This window comes from Narcine bancroftii, chromosome 10 (assembly GCF_036971445.1).
Source record: "Narcine bancroftii isolate sNarBan1 chromosome 10, sNarBan1.hap1, whole genome shotgun sequence".
Taxonomy (NCBI): Eukaryota; Metazoa; Chordata; class Chondrichthyes; order Torpediniformes; family Narcinidae; genus Narcine; species Narcine bancroftii.
The window spans coordinates 31460277-31477274 of NC_091478.1; the positions used below are offsets into that span (position 1 = coordinate 31460277).

A 16998-nucleotide genomic window follows, 5' to 3' on the forward strand; every position below is an offset into this window, starting at 1 on the left:
ATTCGTTGAGAGTCTTTTTTTTAAAAAAAGCCCTGTGACTATGAAATGGGTAACCGATCACCTTCATTCTGACACAGCTAACTCTGCCCATCAATGTTATGGGCAGAGTTCTCTATCTATCAAAGTCCTCATAAATCTTCCAGGGACAAAGGGAAATAATTAAGCTTGTATAGGAATACAAGGGGGGGGGGAGATATGTTTTTTAATATGTTAATATTTAAAGATGAATGTATATTAGAAATAATCTCAAAGAAAGGAGGGGAGAGGTACAAGTGGTAAGGGTGCATTGGGCATGTCTCAAAATGGTGGAGGGGATTGCCACCAATAGCTTGGTTATTGGTGCTGGGGGGAAGCTGTCCTTGTGCTGCTGAGTGCTCGTCTTTGAGCTCCTATTCCTTTTTCCTGATAGTAGCATGGCCTGTGTGGAGAGGGTCTTTAAAGATGGGGGCTGCTTTTGTTTTAAGACCCCACCTCCTGTAGATGTCCTCGATGGAGTGAAGTCTGATGCCAGGCCAAGTTAACCACGCGTTGTTTTTCTTGTCCTGATGCAGAAGCCCACTTAAGGAAAAATTAAGATCAAGGAGGGAATGAGATGACTCTGGCTGACAAGATGAAGGTGAACCTAAAAGATTCTGCCAGTGTATGAAAGGCAAAAAGAGTAAGAAGGATTATTTAAAAGTCATCTGTGCATGGAGCCACAGGAGATGGGAGAGATCCTAAATGAGTATTTCTCATTTGTATTTACCAATCCGAAAGTCGTCTTCTAGGCCAATGAACTTCAGATGATGAAACCCAGTAAATAGCAATGTCTTGAAAAGGTTCTGTGTTACAGAAGTGAATGTGCTTAAAATGCACCAAGGTAGATAAATCCCCAGGACTTGATCAAGTGTATCATAGGACTTTATGGGAAAACTCTGGAAGAAATTGCAAGGGCTTTGGCAGAGATTTTGCATCACCATTGAGCATGAGTGAGAGGCCACTTTTGGCTATGCATGTTCTGGTGTCAAAAAAAAAACATGGGAGTGAAAATAGGCCATTCAGCACATTGAATGTACTATCCTTTTCAACCCCATTTTTACTTCTTGCTGTAACCCTTGATTCCCTTCCTCTTTAAGAACTTAGTTGTGTGTTTGCTTTCAGAATGTGGATATTATGCATGTTTATGTCTCTGCAGTGAGATGACATTCAGGATAACATGGCCCAAAAACAAAGGTAATAGTTGGATAAGTGAAAATGCAGATGGCAATGGTTTTGAATTTTTGTAATTTATTATCAATTTCTCTCTTTGGTTGTCACTTCACTCTCAAAGCACAAAGATTGAATCATTTGTCTGAAAACATCGGTTTTTTGCTGGTGATTAATAGCTGGGGTGAGGGAGGGGGAGGGAGTAAGTTTACTACAAAAAAAAATTCAGCCCTCATGAAAATTGATCAGCTTCAATGAATTGTTTCCTATTTACAAAGATGTGTCTTATAAGCTAGTGAACAAAAGTAAAATCACATTTGGTTTACAAGTGGAATGAACATTTCCAAAAAATATTATTTACTGCTTTGGTGGAAATTGTATTAGTTGTTAGAATATCCACTTTCCTAGGAGCAAAACTAGTTCATGTCAATTAAAGCAGGTTATTTATTATTTATGGGTAGGTATAATAAATCAACCCAAGAAGTTGCAGGAAAATTCAGTGTTATTGCTTTTCTATACTTTTTATTTAATAATGTAATGTGGCAGCGCACATCCTTATGGCAAACCGGCCCCGCTTGTATCGCCACGTGGCAGAGCAGCCATGGGGAAATGGCGTCGTCAGAGGTTTCTCTCTGACTCCAGCATCCCCTCCAGCGCTCGCCCTGGGCAGCGATTATGGCGTCACAATGCACCAGGTGACTGAGCTCATGCCGCCCTTAAAGGGGTGCGCTGAATTTGAATAAAAAACAGTGGTTAACGACCTTCGGTGTGGTAGCGGTGATTTCCTTCAGCTCCTGCAAGCGCCACAGTAACTGTTTTTCTCCCAATGTGCTTCTCTTTTCAAAGAGTAAAATTTAATTAAATATAACTGACTCGACCGTAATCATAGAATTGCTTTGGCATGGAAGGAGACCCCCCAGCTGGCTGCTCCCTGTTGATCTATTCAACCTTATTCAATTTCTGCTCTCAATCCTCCATTGAGCTACAAATTACTTTTCTTTCAAAAAGCCCTGTGATTCTGATTTTGTTTTCGGCGTCATTTTGGGAAAGGGTTTCAGACCATTATCACTGCATTAAAAATAATCCCCTCCCACCATTGATCACCTATTTCCCACATCAGTTTGAATCTGTATCCATTGGTACTTGAACCATTCATCAATTTCCAATGTAAAGCCATAATGATATTTGGACTGTTATCAGGTATCCTCTCAGCTATAAGAATTGAACTTGTATGATTCGACTGTGCTCTTTGGATTTATAAGAGATTATAGCTATACTGATATTTTTTGGGAAACTTGCTCCAGCAAGGAACAAAATAATACCATCTTTTAGTTTAGGGCAAAACAGGGTTCCAGCAAATCTCTGTTAGAATCTTTTGAAAATGCTTTGTGTAAATAGACTTTGTTGATATTGCCCATGGGGTGTGGTGAATTGTATTTTAATTTGGAATCTTTTCGTAATCTTCAGTGCAGTTTATAATTTTTAAAATACAGTAATCAAATGACCTTAGCGGACAAATTTTCTGAGTTTTTCTTTTGAATCGTGCTATGTACAGGAACCAAGTAAAATTAGGAAATTGATACTCGTAAATCATTTTGGGATTTGTCACAAGCTTTGCTTTACATTAAGCAATAAAATCCTTTAACTTGATCTAATTTAATGTTTTTACTCGAGTGTAATTAGTTAACCTAGTTTTTTACATTCAAAAAATTTAACTTTTGAGTTGACAAGTTTGTATATTGATTTTTCTTTTTAATGTGATTAATAAATAATATTCTCGTACAAAGTTGGGCTTGAGAATAGTAGGCACCAGTAGTTTTGTTGATTAACATATTTAAATAGATATTTCCCTTTAAGGCTGGTACAGAATAAAAAATTCATGAATCTTCAGCACAAAATCGAGATCAACAGTGAAGAGAGAGTACTGTTGAAGGTGATGATTTTCAGATGAGATATTAAGCCAAATCCTCGGAATATGAAGGAAAGAAGTTCTCTTTTGTGTCCTGGATTGTATTTGTCCTTATTGTATCACATTGTCATAATTTTATTGTCACTGAGAACTTGCGTTCTTACAAATGGGAAAGCACTGATTATATTTCAATGTTTGGGGAATGCCCATAGATCGAGTGGTACTGTTTATTTTTAGTGTTTGTACTTAAATACTTTGTCATTATAATTGCAGTTGTGCATTTTAAAAGCTCAGAGGCTGTTTATAATTTTATTGGCAATAAATTTTAATAGATATTCTGAAGTGTATTGAAATAATGTGCAACTTTGGAGTTGCACATTATTCTTTCGGTAAATCTAAAATGGAGAGTTGAGAATTGCATCGCTATAAATCTGCGAACAGTACTGTTCTAATCATTGAAAAGAATCAATTTTGTTCATTATTTCTGGCATTGAAGTGGGCAGCAAATTTGAGCATTCCTATTGAGGTGTCACAACTATAGTTGGAGGGTTCATGTTGGAGACTTCTTGGCAAACACAGTGTTATTTGGATATGTTCATAATCTGTATAATTCATATTTCAAGATCTCGGATATCATGATGTGTTATGAACATTTTTAATCATGATTATTGCACTAAAAAACAGATACAACCTGTTGCTGGATAATTGAGAAGACTACAGCAATAAAATGTAAATTTTGCACTAGATATCCTGCAAAAATAAAAGTGGGATGAGCTGCTTAAATGCTGTCTTTTTCACCCTTGTATGTGAATGTCTTCTTCTTTGGCTTGGCTTCGTGGGAGAAAAATACATTGGTGATTTTGATTGCAAATTGTGGACCTGTCTAGAAAAGGGGCTCAAGTTACCATAAAAATCTTTGCTCGAGGTTTCTCCTTGTGGGGTTTTCCTATTTCAGTTTATCTGAGTACTGGTCTAGTTATTTATCCAGTTCACTATTTTATTCAGTGCAAGAAAGTGGAAAATTTGGCAAAACTGGCAGCTCTTGGATTGAAGTGGCACCATGTAGTATACACACAAGTGAATCGTCTTTTTCTTACATCAACTCCGGCCTGTCTGAAAGCGGGATATAATAAAGAAGGATTATCCCAACTTTTTTTTGTTATATAGATCTTTCCAGGATTAGTTTTACTTCTGGCGCCATGGGACTTGTTGGGACTCGTCCACAGGTCATCTTTAAGAACGTTCCAAATAATGAATCTCTAATAAATCTCCTGAATCCAGCAGATTTAATGAATACTTTGTGATTAAAATCTTAATTCATAAAAAATGTCATATGAAGACAGATTTGTGAACCAAATGATGAATGCTGAACAAATACCATAAATATTTGTCCATTTTATATGTAGTGGTGTGGAAAGGATAATAAATAAAGATTATAATGTTATGATAATGCTCCTTTAGACCATTGGCACATTTTAAATTTTATTTGGAAGATGGTGATTTTGTGTTTTCCATACTTTAAAATAATTTTCTGGTCACTGATTTTTTTTTTTCTCTTAACTCTTCGTTTTGCTCAAGTTTGATGTAAGAATTTTTTTTGTTTCAGGAGTTGTTGGGTGTGTTTTGCTACAGATGAAGATGACCGGACAGCAGAATGGGTTCGACCCTGCAAATGCAGGGGTTCTACTAAGTGGGTTCATCAAGCTTGCCTGCAACGTTGGGTAGATGAGAAGCAAAGGGGCAACAGTACAGCCAGAGTGGCATGTCCGCAGTGCAATGCTGAATACTTGATTGTCTTTCCGAAATTAGGTAAGGTAACTAAATCTTTCTCCACTGCAAACTAATGATAATAGTTGATTTGTTTTTTTGTTGAAGCTGACATTAGGAAAGAGATTTTATTATCAAAAGAAGCTTTAATCCCGTTTTTAAAATTTGTAGATTTTCATCCATCTCATCTGCCATTTTCACGACACCATTCTGATTTACAATTCAATAAGAATTATTGGATGGTAACTTGTTATTTATATGTTTTGTGTTCTAATCATGTAATGCAGCATTTCTCAAACTAGTTCCCAGAGGTTCTGTGGAATAAATGGCAGGGACCAATAATGATCTCCCTGTTTTTCTTTAGATTACTTTTGTCTTTAATTCAATTTGTTTTGGAGAGGAGGAGAGAAGATGAGATGGGGGGGAGATGGGGACCCATACAAGATTTGGGAAACCTTGGTGGGGGGGGGGGGTGTGGCCCAGGGAAGGGGGGCAGGTCTGCTACTGGTGAGTTTATTTATTTTCTTACTATGCTTGTGTATATTATACCAGGTCTTTTAAATTGTAATTTACGATTGGGGTTCTGCTATTTCCAAGTGCTCCCCAAAAGGATTCTGTGGGCTAAAAAGTTTGGGAAGCCCTGGTGTAATGACTAACCAGTCAATTATTGTTTTTACCTAATTTACTGTTTTTAAACCTACATTAAACTGCACTCAAAGCATATTGATGGTTCCTGTGAACTTGAACCAAATTACAAATGAAAAGTGAAAATGCTGGAAAAAGTAAATGTTTCAGGTCAAAGACCCTTCATCAGAACTGGCTTTATTTACTCTGAAAAATTTGCAACCTGAAACATTAACCGTTTCTCATCCCACAGATGCTTCCTGCTCTGATAATTTTAAACCAGCATTTTCTCTTTTGGTATTTTGAAATTCAACATCTGTTTTTATTTCTGAAATTACAAAGTTGGTTTAAAGAATGTGAATTGCTAAAATAAAAGATGGAGTAGGCTGCATATATCCTCAAGTTTGTTCCATCTTGCAATAAAATTTGCAACAGGTTTTCAATCTTGCTACTTGTCTACCATCACCCAGTGGATCGATCCCTTGTTCCATGGCTGGTCCTGGAGTAGATTAGTAAGCATCTTTGGTCCATTGTAGTGGACAATTCCCAAGTTTGTCAATTCTGAATTTTTGTGATGGTCCAAAACTGTATGTTCCATACCTCAATTCTTCAAAGTTGGCCCAATACATGTACATATGGCACCTAAAGCCTATTCTGCTCTCTGTTATGATCACAATTACACCTGTGCCTTGTCTCTTTTTCCAACTCCATCTCAGAGGGCTTAGGATTCTTAGCATTGCATAAAATGTACTCCAACTGAGCCACATAGCTCTAAGATGGAGAATTCTCTAGTAAATCAGAAAATTATAAAAGCAAATTGCTGGGACAGAGATCTGCCATGCATAGCTTTAGGGATGAATTTATAGGGTCAGCTCAATGTTGCAGTTTTCACGTGTGTTGCTTCTTTTGGTAAATTCTCTATTTCAGAAACTAAACCTTCTGTTTTTATGACTAAAATGAACGTGGTTTGTGGTCTGGCAAAATCTCTGATCACCTTTTGGAATCAACTAAATTTGTCTTCAAGTGCTTTTTAATAAATCAATCATTTAATGATCTTAGACTTTTGAATATCCTTGTTTTTAGATTAAAATTCATTCAGTTCCTATTTGATGCTTTAAAGAAAATCAGTATTACTTTGGATTGTATTTTGTCCAAAAATTACATTTGTGGTGATTACCCGAGAATTGAGAAGTAAATGTATCGATCTATCTGAAGGCGATATTGTTACACTTGTTATTTATTGCAATTTAATTGGCACCAATCCATTGGTGTGATCGCTAAATCTGATTGTACTAGATTATCTGATGTTTTATCTGACTAAGTTTGTTGACATAACTGTTTCCGAGCTTGCAGTTTAATGTAGTTATTGTTTGGCAGATCATTTGCTTTTATAATCTCGTCTGTACATTGATTTTTCTGTTTACGATCTTGTAAATTTGCAGTGGACCACCTCTTTGGCAATATCCTTTTTGCAAGGAGACCAAACTATGTGGAGCACAACATGCATGGTCTTAGCCAAGCTCTGTTCAATTCAAGTTGAACTTTAATTTTGTATAATGATTCCCTTTAGTTAAAGATCAACAGAATATTTTAATGTTTATGAATTTTCATACATAAACCACTCAGAATACCAAAACTCTTTTTCTTATTTTAAAAAAAAAAATCATGATGAATAACTTCACATTTTTCCCACCATCTTCTCTGCCTTCCCCAGTTCTGGCAAACAAGTGGCAATTTCGTGTTGTGTTGCATTTCTGTTTTATTAACTAACAATAGTATCTGATTTTAACCTGCCTCTTTCCACTTGCACATTCTTGGATTCTTAGTCTTTCCATCTAGGTCAATTATGGCCTATGAATAGCATCTTCTAACCTTAAAGTCTATTTATTTCTATTGCTGTCTTGTCTTTTTACTCGTGTTTAATATACTGTAAATCCAACTTGTGCCTTTTATGTAACGGCCTATTATGTTGCATTTTACAGAATTTTTTTTGAAGATGGCTGTATACCTATTAGTTGAATCCTCAAAATAAAATTAAGGTTGGTCAATCAGAGGTTATTATTAAAGGCAAGGAATTGTATGTTCAGAAATTGTATTATTTGTCTCGTAATCTAGAAGGCTGGATTAATGACTTGGTAAATTTTTCAACTGAAAGGAATCTTCACATTTTCAAGATTCCTTTATTGTCATTCAATAGCATAGAACATGTAATATATGAAATAGCCTTCTGCCGCTTGTAAGGCAGAGTTGCCATTAGTGAAGCCCAGTTCCCCTTGCAGTATGAGAGAAGAAGCAAGAGTCCCTTCAGGACACTGAGTGTCTGTGGATTTGCATCCAGCACTCCTGCAGCCTCTGCGACTGCACAGATTCTGTCCGGTTGGTCCATCAGCAGCCCAAACTCCAGATCCAAACCTCCGCTAGTGAGGCCCTTCTTGCTCTCAGTACGCTCTTGAATCCTAAATCTGAATCCTGGTTCCGGTGAGCAGCCAGTGTGGATCTCTCAGCTGCTGAGCCCTTCCGCTGATCTGCTGCCTACCTGTAAATTTTTCCTTTTGTTCTGCATGAGATTATCAGGTAAATCTACATTTTCCTTTTTTTTTTAAATGTTTGCAGTCCATTTCTCACTTTGCCCTGTTCTCTCCTGCACAGGGGGTATCCTTTTTTTCTTACTCTTTACCCAACATGCACACTTTTTGCTTTGAGGCAGTGGTATCTGATTAACAAAACTTGTGCTTCAGCAGCCTTCTCCATAATCTAATTCTAGATGGTTTTTGCGTTTGCTCAAGTTGGGTTTCCATTGACTTTGAGCACAATGTCACTTCATCAGATTGTTCCATAATTTTAGCAAATATCCCAAAAAGTATGCCTCTGTATTTTGATCACTTCTTTGCATTCGCATCTCTTCATTATAGCATCCTCCATTTCTTGTATGACTGCCAATTTATGAGAGTAGTTAATAGGTGTGACCTTGTTTAAGATTTTTATTCAAATTTGAATTGCTATGTAGTTTCTTAACGTCCTTATTTTTTTTCTAAACTTTTATTCAAAGTCAACCTACAAGTTATGTACTGTATATTTCTCTGTATAAGTAGTCATGAAACTTTTTTTAAAAAGTAAATTAATTTCAAATGGATAAACTTTTGAGATCTTAAATTCACTGATTCCTACTTGGGACCCTGAGGTTGCCATCACTGCTCCTGCCTGGTAGGCTGAGTTTTTGTTAACTTAATTTACAGCTTTGTTATTTGTGCTTGGGGTGTTTATAAAAAAAAAAAAAAAAAAAAAAAAATGGGGAGGCCCAGACAGACCAAAAAAGGGGGTATACCATAAAACCTATAAAATTAAGCTGAAAAATGGGGTTTGACATGTACACCAGTAAACTTGTACATCAAAATATGCAGTATTTCTTTCCAGTTGCTATACTGTGGCAAATTGGAATACAACATTATAAAGTGACCATGGCAGTTTCTACATTCCAAAAGGAATTGTGATATTATTTTCCAGTTTTTCGTTATTTATGTGGATCATAATGAATTTACCTCACGGATAATTTAAATTTTGATGTAATCTTAAAGATCAACTTCCTGTAAATTTTGTGCTGTGTCTTGGGTTGTACTTGGTTAACGATGGTCCATTTGAAATCGTCAAATAGCATGGTTGATCTTGTAATGAGTAGCTATTAGCACATGCATGTACTAAAGTGTTTAGTTTTGGCATAAAATGAAAAGAAAAAAATGATTTTGTTCTTGGCAGCACTCTTCAAATCTGCTTTTTTTTTTTTTGCTGCCCTTCTCATGAAATCAGAGCTGCACCTTTTTCATCAATGGTTGCCAATATCATTTTCAATATAGCTGCAAAGATGTCAGACTTTGCAATTTTAGAAATTTTGTAATTTGAAGTTATTGATGTAAATCCTGAGTATCCTGGATAAATTGTATTTATTTATTCATTACTTTAAAAAATCATAGTATATGACACTAAAATTCTTAATTGCTGCAGCTGAACAGATTTAAAAAAAAAACATTTGTGCTCTTTTAAACCAGTTTGTTAGTAACATCATATTCAAGGTCAAAGATCTAAAGCTTTGCTCCATAAATACCTTGATTCTGTCTGCTCCAGGCAAATAACTATGATTCTTAAAAGCTGATTATACTTGTTCCAGAAAGTAACTTGAAAAAATAAGAAATATACAACCGTTTGCATATTTGTTTAATCACTGATAAAATTAATTGTTTTTATTATAACATACTTTCTGTTAACAGCAAATTTATTTAAAACCTAAGGTAATGTAGATGTTTTGGAAGAAAAATAGTCTGGTTCTGATATTTTTAGTGCCCTCAGCCAGAAGTGACTGAAACACTGGTGCTTTTTGAGCTTGTGTAACTGAATGCTATTCTAGTTTGTTCATACTTGTGTGAAGAACTGCCTTCTGTTTTGGGATTCACTTGACTGAGATTCGTTTACTTATTGGGTAGTTTCAAGGCCATGGAGTTCACATATGCAAGCAGATCCCACACCCTTTGCACGAAGCAAAGGAAAGCCATGTGTTTCAAACCAATATTATTTCAGTTAAATGCCATTGCACTTGACATGCTTCCATTTTTGCAAGCATTTATAAGGATGGACCTTCCCCGCCCCCCCCTCCCCCATCAGAAATTGTATCTTTTTTTAAGCATAGTATTTTTATGTCAGATAATCTTGGAATTTTCAAGTTTACAATTGGCCCAGTTGCACTAAACTGGGAAAGGTGTGTGTATGCAAGATGTACAGCAGTATTGCAGTTAACGTAGATTAATGCAAATTGTAATAATATTGAAGGGCTCGTGTATCTGGGGAGCTTAGATGGCTGAGAGGAGACATTATAGAAATATGAAAGAAGTTGATGGTCAGAATCTGTTTTTTTTACATGCTTTCTAAAACTAGTGGACATATGTTTGAGGAGAAGGAGAATGTTTAAAGGGGGATCTGAAGGGCTAATATTTTTTGCCAAGAAGTGACTGAAATCTGGAATAAGCTGCCAGGGTTTAGGGTTTTGATAAGGCATAGTCTCATCAACAATTAGAATAAGACTTCCTCACTCCAATATTTAAATTCTCTTATTGAAAAGGTTTGCATCATTGATTTTATTAAAAGTATAATTTATTTTTCTCGAGAAGCACAACTGCAGATGATACAATTTTGTGCAAACAAGGAAAAACTAAAGAGATTCAACATGTCTCAGACAGCATCTCCAGGGAAATGGAGAGTTTGCATTTTAGATCTGTTTGTTTGGGTGGGGAGGGGAAGGGTCCTGACCCAAAACTCTGACTCCATATCTCTCCATGCTGCTGAGGCGCTCCATTTTGCTCATTTGCTTTCCTAATCACTTATACCTGGATATGGATTTTCACTGGTTGGTGTACAATGCCATGTTCAAGTTGAACATCAGCATTACCCACTTTCTCTCCACATTTTGGGGGGGACGACAATGCCCTGCCTTGATCCAATTGAATGGCAGGAAGGATTCTCAGGGCCTCTTTTGGAACATATTCATTTCTGGGGGATACAGTGGTTCACCATCACTTTCTTAGCAATAAATTCTGATCTTAATTATGATGCCCACATACCCAAAAACCAATCCTTCTTATGGAGATGTGTATTATGAGCTAGCCTGCACAATAAGATTTTGAGGTTGCAAAAGCTGCAAACCACTTGTTTTCTTTATATTCTTGGAGGAGTTCCCCATATCGTCTCTACAAATGAAGTTGGAATGTTCCTTTATGTTGATCTTTGCCTGAAGCTAGTCTCAAATTTGACTTTTTGAGGGAGCGGTGGGTAAAATTTCAACTTTAGCTACTCTGCTGTCAAACCTCCAAATGAGTGGTCATAGATTACTCAAATTCTTAGAAAGTAAGGGAAAAGTGCCCTCGTGGATTTTTTTTAAGCTTACCAGCAACCGAGCAATGGTCTTCTAGTACTTGACTGTTACGATTTGTGTTTGCACCTAACTGATAACTATAATGTATAGATTTAATTACAGCTGAACTAGAGAAGTTGTTTCCCAAAGCCACTCCTTTTCGGGAAAACTCATTGAATTAGGCAAATAAACTTGTTATTCACTGCATCAAAATCAATTGTATTGATGTCAGTTGTTGTGGGTGGAATGATCACAGCGTTGCAAAGAACAAGCTTTAATAGAAAAGTAATTCATATTCTTTATTTACTTCAAATTGAACATGGACAAATTACAAGATTACCTGGAATTAAATTTAGTGAGAGCTGGTTTTGAAATGGATCTGTTTTTATGATCCTGTTTGGTGCAGTTGCTCTAAACTCCTAATACCCACAAATGAAATGAAAATGAGGATACATTCTTGAATACTTGTGCAACATAATGAAATATGTGTTTGTAATAAAATTGTCATTGTTCCACTGGAAACAGAAGGGGCTGTGTAAATACCTGGAGTATTATTTTTCTGATTGAGCTGTAATTTGAGTTTGGACCACAAAATGTGATACTTTGCTCTCTGTTGTAAGAAGGTCTCTTTTTAGAACGCAGCGTTGGCAGAGGATTCTAGGCTGAAAAGGATTAGCAGAGCCATGAATATATTATTTCAGCTTTCCAGCAGACATGCTGATGGGTTGCTGTGTTTGTGACCGGTTCACCTTCTACACTGACTGACTCCTACAAGTGCCACTTCTGCAACCATTATTTACAGAGCAAGATGTTGGGTTTGTTTGAGATTTATGTCTTCTACAGTTTGTTCTTCCTTGATTTTTCTTGTGGCCTCTCAACATCTTCATTCTCTGCTGAAGAGTGGGATGTTCATTGTCAGTCTTGTGTACATGTACAGAACAGATGTGCAGTCTTTTGAAATTAAAAGAATTGAAGCCTTTATTGAAGCTGAAGAATATTATAATTGCTCCTGGTTTCATTTATTTGCATCTTAAGCTATCTTTTTCTCAGCCCACTTTCTGCCTTAAGATATTTGAGCAGAGAGAAATAGTGTTTATTACAGTACTAGCAGGATACCTGGTGTTGCCCATGAAATAACACTCAGTTGTTGACTACATGGTTGAATCAAAATACACAAAAATATTTCATGGTATTTCTGCATATTTTTTTCAAACACAACATTTATATTGTAACAGAGATGCATGGTTCAAACAAAGTTGACTTTGGAAAAACAGTGAAACAATTCTCAGCTAAGGGCTTCTTAATAAACATTGTTCTTAGTTTTTCCAATGGGAGCATTTACATAAAGACTGTTTTGGCTTCCAACATGTGAATATCCAACATTGAGCTGCCTATGGGAAAAGCAGGGCTCTTCCAATTGCAGTCCAGCTACCTTCAACATCTGACCTTGGGATTTGTTGATGGACATGACAAAGCTCAGGCGTATGGGAAATTGAAGTCTCTTGAAATCAGTGGGAATGTTGGGAGTTCTCAGAATGAGTGCATCTTCTCCCTTGCCACATCCTGAAAGTATTGCCACCTCATTAACATGGAGCATGAGCTTCTTAACAGTTTGGCCACTTGTTTTTACTCTAAATGTACACTGATGCACAGCATTGTAACTAATTGAGGTGTCCCTGGAGCAAGTTCAAATTGTTTATTTTTTTGAACTTCATATGACCTTAATGGTTAAATTCAACATAGTCATGAGATTCAGCATCAAATGTTACCTCTACTGAACCTCCTTGGACATTTCTAGTGTTCCTTATTGATTTGCATGGAGAACAGACATGCACAAATCTATACACGAGATACTTTCAGTGACAGGAATGATTTGATTTTGTCAAACTTGAAGGTGGAATCAAATAACACATCAAGGGATTTGACATGTAGCTTTATACCTCTTGAGAAAATTGCATTTAATTTAAGAAACAAACAGGATATTTTCTTTAATAATTGGTGCCCATATATGCATATTGTAGGTATTATGACAACTATCCCCTAAACCTCAAAGAACCTTATCAACTGCTTGAAATTGCTATATGTTTAATATTGTAAAGGCAAAATTTGATTGAATGTATTGAAACTTTAGTAACCTGATAGTTCTTTCCTTTCTTTTTCATGTATCTTTTTTCTTTTTTTTTTTCTGTTATTGGGGTTGGGGGGGAAGAGGGTTCGGGGTATATAATACTTTGGATTACTGATTTGAGATGTATGAGCTATCTTTTCTGGACCTAGATATTAATGAATGTATGGAAATTTAAATAAAATATTTTAAAATAGGCAAACCAATTTTCTGTTCTAATATTGGTTTTGAATATCTGTTTAAAAATGTTTATGCTTTTTCATTTCATTCACCTTGGTACTTAATACAAGTTGATCCAAAATTTTACTTTGGTTTTGAGATCAGTGGTAGAACTTTTTGTTTAATAACCTGTGCTTAGGCAGGTGGCTCCTATCTTGTTCTGTTTTCCACCTCCATTCTGCAACCTGGTTCCCTTTCTAATTTGCTCTTATTGATTCAGTGAACCATTATACTTTCCTTTTGAACCATCCTACTTATTACGTTCCATTATCATTTTGCAGTAAATGTTTTCTATTTGTATGGCCAGGAGAATTTAAAATCCAAATGGGAGCTGCTTGATCACTGCACCAAATCCTCCAATTAGCACTGCCATTAAATTATGTATTGAGCATGACCTTTTTAATTCTTTCAACTCATTTTTTAATCACAACCCCAATATGGTAATTTTTTTTCCACATTCAGTAACCTGCCTACGGCATCTTTTGTACTGACACAAATGTGAAAACCAGATTTGCCTATTTTGCTTTGTTTTCCCCCTTCTTCCCTCTGTGAGTGCAAATTAATTCTGTTCAGCTCATTCATGGAAGCAGCATGATGCAGTTGTCTTACTGATGTTTTTATCCTTTAGCTTAAGAGCTATTGGATTTAAAATCTGTACTTGAACCTTGAGGTGCTGGGCCTCAGGCTTTTGTACCTGCTTACCATCATTATGATGCTGGCTGCTGCCTTGAGGCAATGCCTCTCAGATGTCGTCAGTGGATGGGAGGTCAGAGTTTGGCAAAGTTTGCTGCTTCCTGCACCCTTTTACCAAACCAGGCTGAGATACAACCAGTCAGTACACTTTACACAACACACCTGAAGAAGTTTTATAGTGCATTTGACAACATTGCAAATCTCTTCAGGCTTTCTGAGAAAGTAGAGAAGTTTATATCCCTTCACAGTTGCTTCAGTGTGCTGGCTCCAGGATAGGTCTTGATGTAAGCCTCTGTGCCATCGTCCCATCAATAAAGATAAACATGTGGTCTTTCAGCTTTCCCTTCCAAAAATCCACAATAGGCTCTTTAATCTTTTTGGCATTGAGCAAGATTGTTGTTATGGCACAACTCAACTAGGTTCTTATCTCCACCCTATATTCTGATAATTTACTGTTATTTGCCCGGCAACAATGTTGTAGTCAGAGAATTTATAGATTCCATTAGAGCCAAACTTAGTCATGCAATTGTGTGTATAGGAAATAGAATAGAGAGAACCTTGATGTGCCTCAATTTGGGTGAATTAGCAAGATCACCTCTGTTGACGGTTAGCACAGAGGAGATGCTGTTACCAATTCAGCCAAATTTGGGTCTGCCACTGAAGAAGTAAAGGATTAATTTGCAGAGGAACGAAAAGTTAGATCCCTTATACTTTTTGGTGGTATGATGGTGTTAAGTGCTTAGCTGCATTCAATGCACAACAGCCTCGTGTAGGTTTTCTTGTGATCTAATAAAAAGTAGAAGGCCAGTGAGATGGCATCTGCTATTGACCTGTTGTAACAATAGGTGAACTAAAATGGCTTCAGAATTTCGCTGAGACAGGGATTGATTCAGTTCATAACCAACCTGTTTTAAGTTCAAAGATCATCCTGACCATCAAGTTCCTATATATATACTGGTACTGTTTGCCAGTACCTGTACTCAGTCTGTGGCCTCCTGTGCCTTGGTGATTCAAATTTTATTCCTTTTTTAGGCATTGTGGAGTCTGCTACAGCCTACACTGCCTGCTCAGATGTGTGTTCCAGATTGCAGCTGCTGTTAAAATCTGGGAATTCTTGCCAAGAACATTTCTGACCCTCTACTCCTCATCCTGAATCTGTAATTGGAGTATAGTTTCTCGGCCTCCACCTGTGTCTGTTCTTCATAAATTTGTACAGTTCTACTTCCCCCCCCCCCCCACCACCAGCAGTCTGCTGAAAGGAAAATAAATCCAGCCTCCTTCATCAGTCTTTCTTCATGAAGTATCTGAATATTCCTATTCCTTCTGTCTTCACCTTCAGCTTCCTTTTTTATTCATGTATATAGTCCTGTGTAGAGATTCTGACTTGCTTTTGAATAAGGACTGCAGAGAAGTTAATGGGCATGGGCCAGATGAAAGGAAGGTGGGGGGGGTTGGATTAAGAGATGTGTGCAACATTTTTACATAAGAATGCAAGGTGCTTTGAATGGTGGTTGGGTGCAAAAACATCACACAATTCTACAAAAGGATGTTCTAAAGTTGTGGATTTTTAAACCACAAACATCCAACATCTCTAGTTAATATCACATATACTTTTTTGAGTAGAGCACTTTTCCTCCCACTTGAATTTCACTTGCATTTCAAGAGTAAATATTTTGTTATTGACTCAGATCAGGGTAATACAGAATTAAAAAGGCATGGCTGCAAATGGTTAGAACACATGGCCAACCACCCTTAAAGTCAAAAAGGGAATTCAACATAGCATGACAGATGTTCAGGAATAATTAGTGCTTCCTTTTGAGTTACTTTTTTAACCAAAAGTTAAATATTTTGGTTACTTCTAGAATTGGAAGCAGCTTGATTTAAGCAGAAATTATGGAAGATCAAATGCATCATGCTGAATAATTGTAAAGATCTTTCTAGAAGAATTGAAAATGTTTTTAATTTAAAAACTTAATTTTATCTACTTATATTTTGGTGGTAATGTTAGGAAATGGGTGCTTTATTAATGCATTTAATTCATAAAGTATCTTTTTTTTAAAAATGTGATTAATTCTACTCTGAAGTTTTTTGAAGTAAGTTTTGCCTGAACAATGGACTTTTTATCTAATTTTTTTCATTTAAAATTAATTTGAACTACCAAAAAAAAGAAAGAATGCAAGGTGCCTGGAACAGATTGTCAGGGATAATGGTGGATGCAGAAATTATGGTACTTTTTTAAGAGGCTTTTGGATAGACCGATGAATGTGCAGGAAAAGGAGAGGTGTGTAGCATGCAAGCAGCAGAGATTTAGTTCAGTTTGGCAGACCAAAGGACTTGATGCTGTATTATGCTGTTCTATGCTCTCTCTTGTGACTGTTTGATTTAAAATATGAAAGGACTTCCCAATATTTGTCTCTTGCAAAAGATTAATTAAACCCTTGTTAATGTTAAATGTTTTAACATGTGAGCAGTGGTTGGTTGTGATGTTTATGGATTATATTCTTTTCAATAGATGGGTTGTATTTGTAGAGTTCCCAATGTGTGACTGATGCACAAGTATTTTGATCAAAAACTTTGTTC

The 16998-nt window shown here is 36.4% G+C and overlaps 1 protein-coding gene across 6 annotated transcripts in view; it reads left to right on the forward strand.

Moving 5' to 3' along the window:
• marchf5 (membrane-associated ring finger (C3HC4) 5) overlaps positions 1–16998 on the forward strand; it is a 63449-nt gene that overhangs the window by 12172 nt on the left and 34279 nt on the right. For all 6 annotated transcript variants that reach the window (XR_011345511.1, XR_011345510.1, XM_069900521.1 and 3 more), the window contains one exon: positions 4701–4903. Coding sequence is in view for 4 of the 6 variants with exons in the window: in XM_069900521.1 (XP_069756622.1) it covers positions 4701–4903 (203 nt within the window). In the remaining 2 variants the exon portion in view is untranslated. The remainder of the gene's footprint in view (positions 1–4700; positions 4904–16998) is intronic.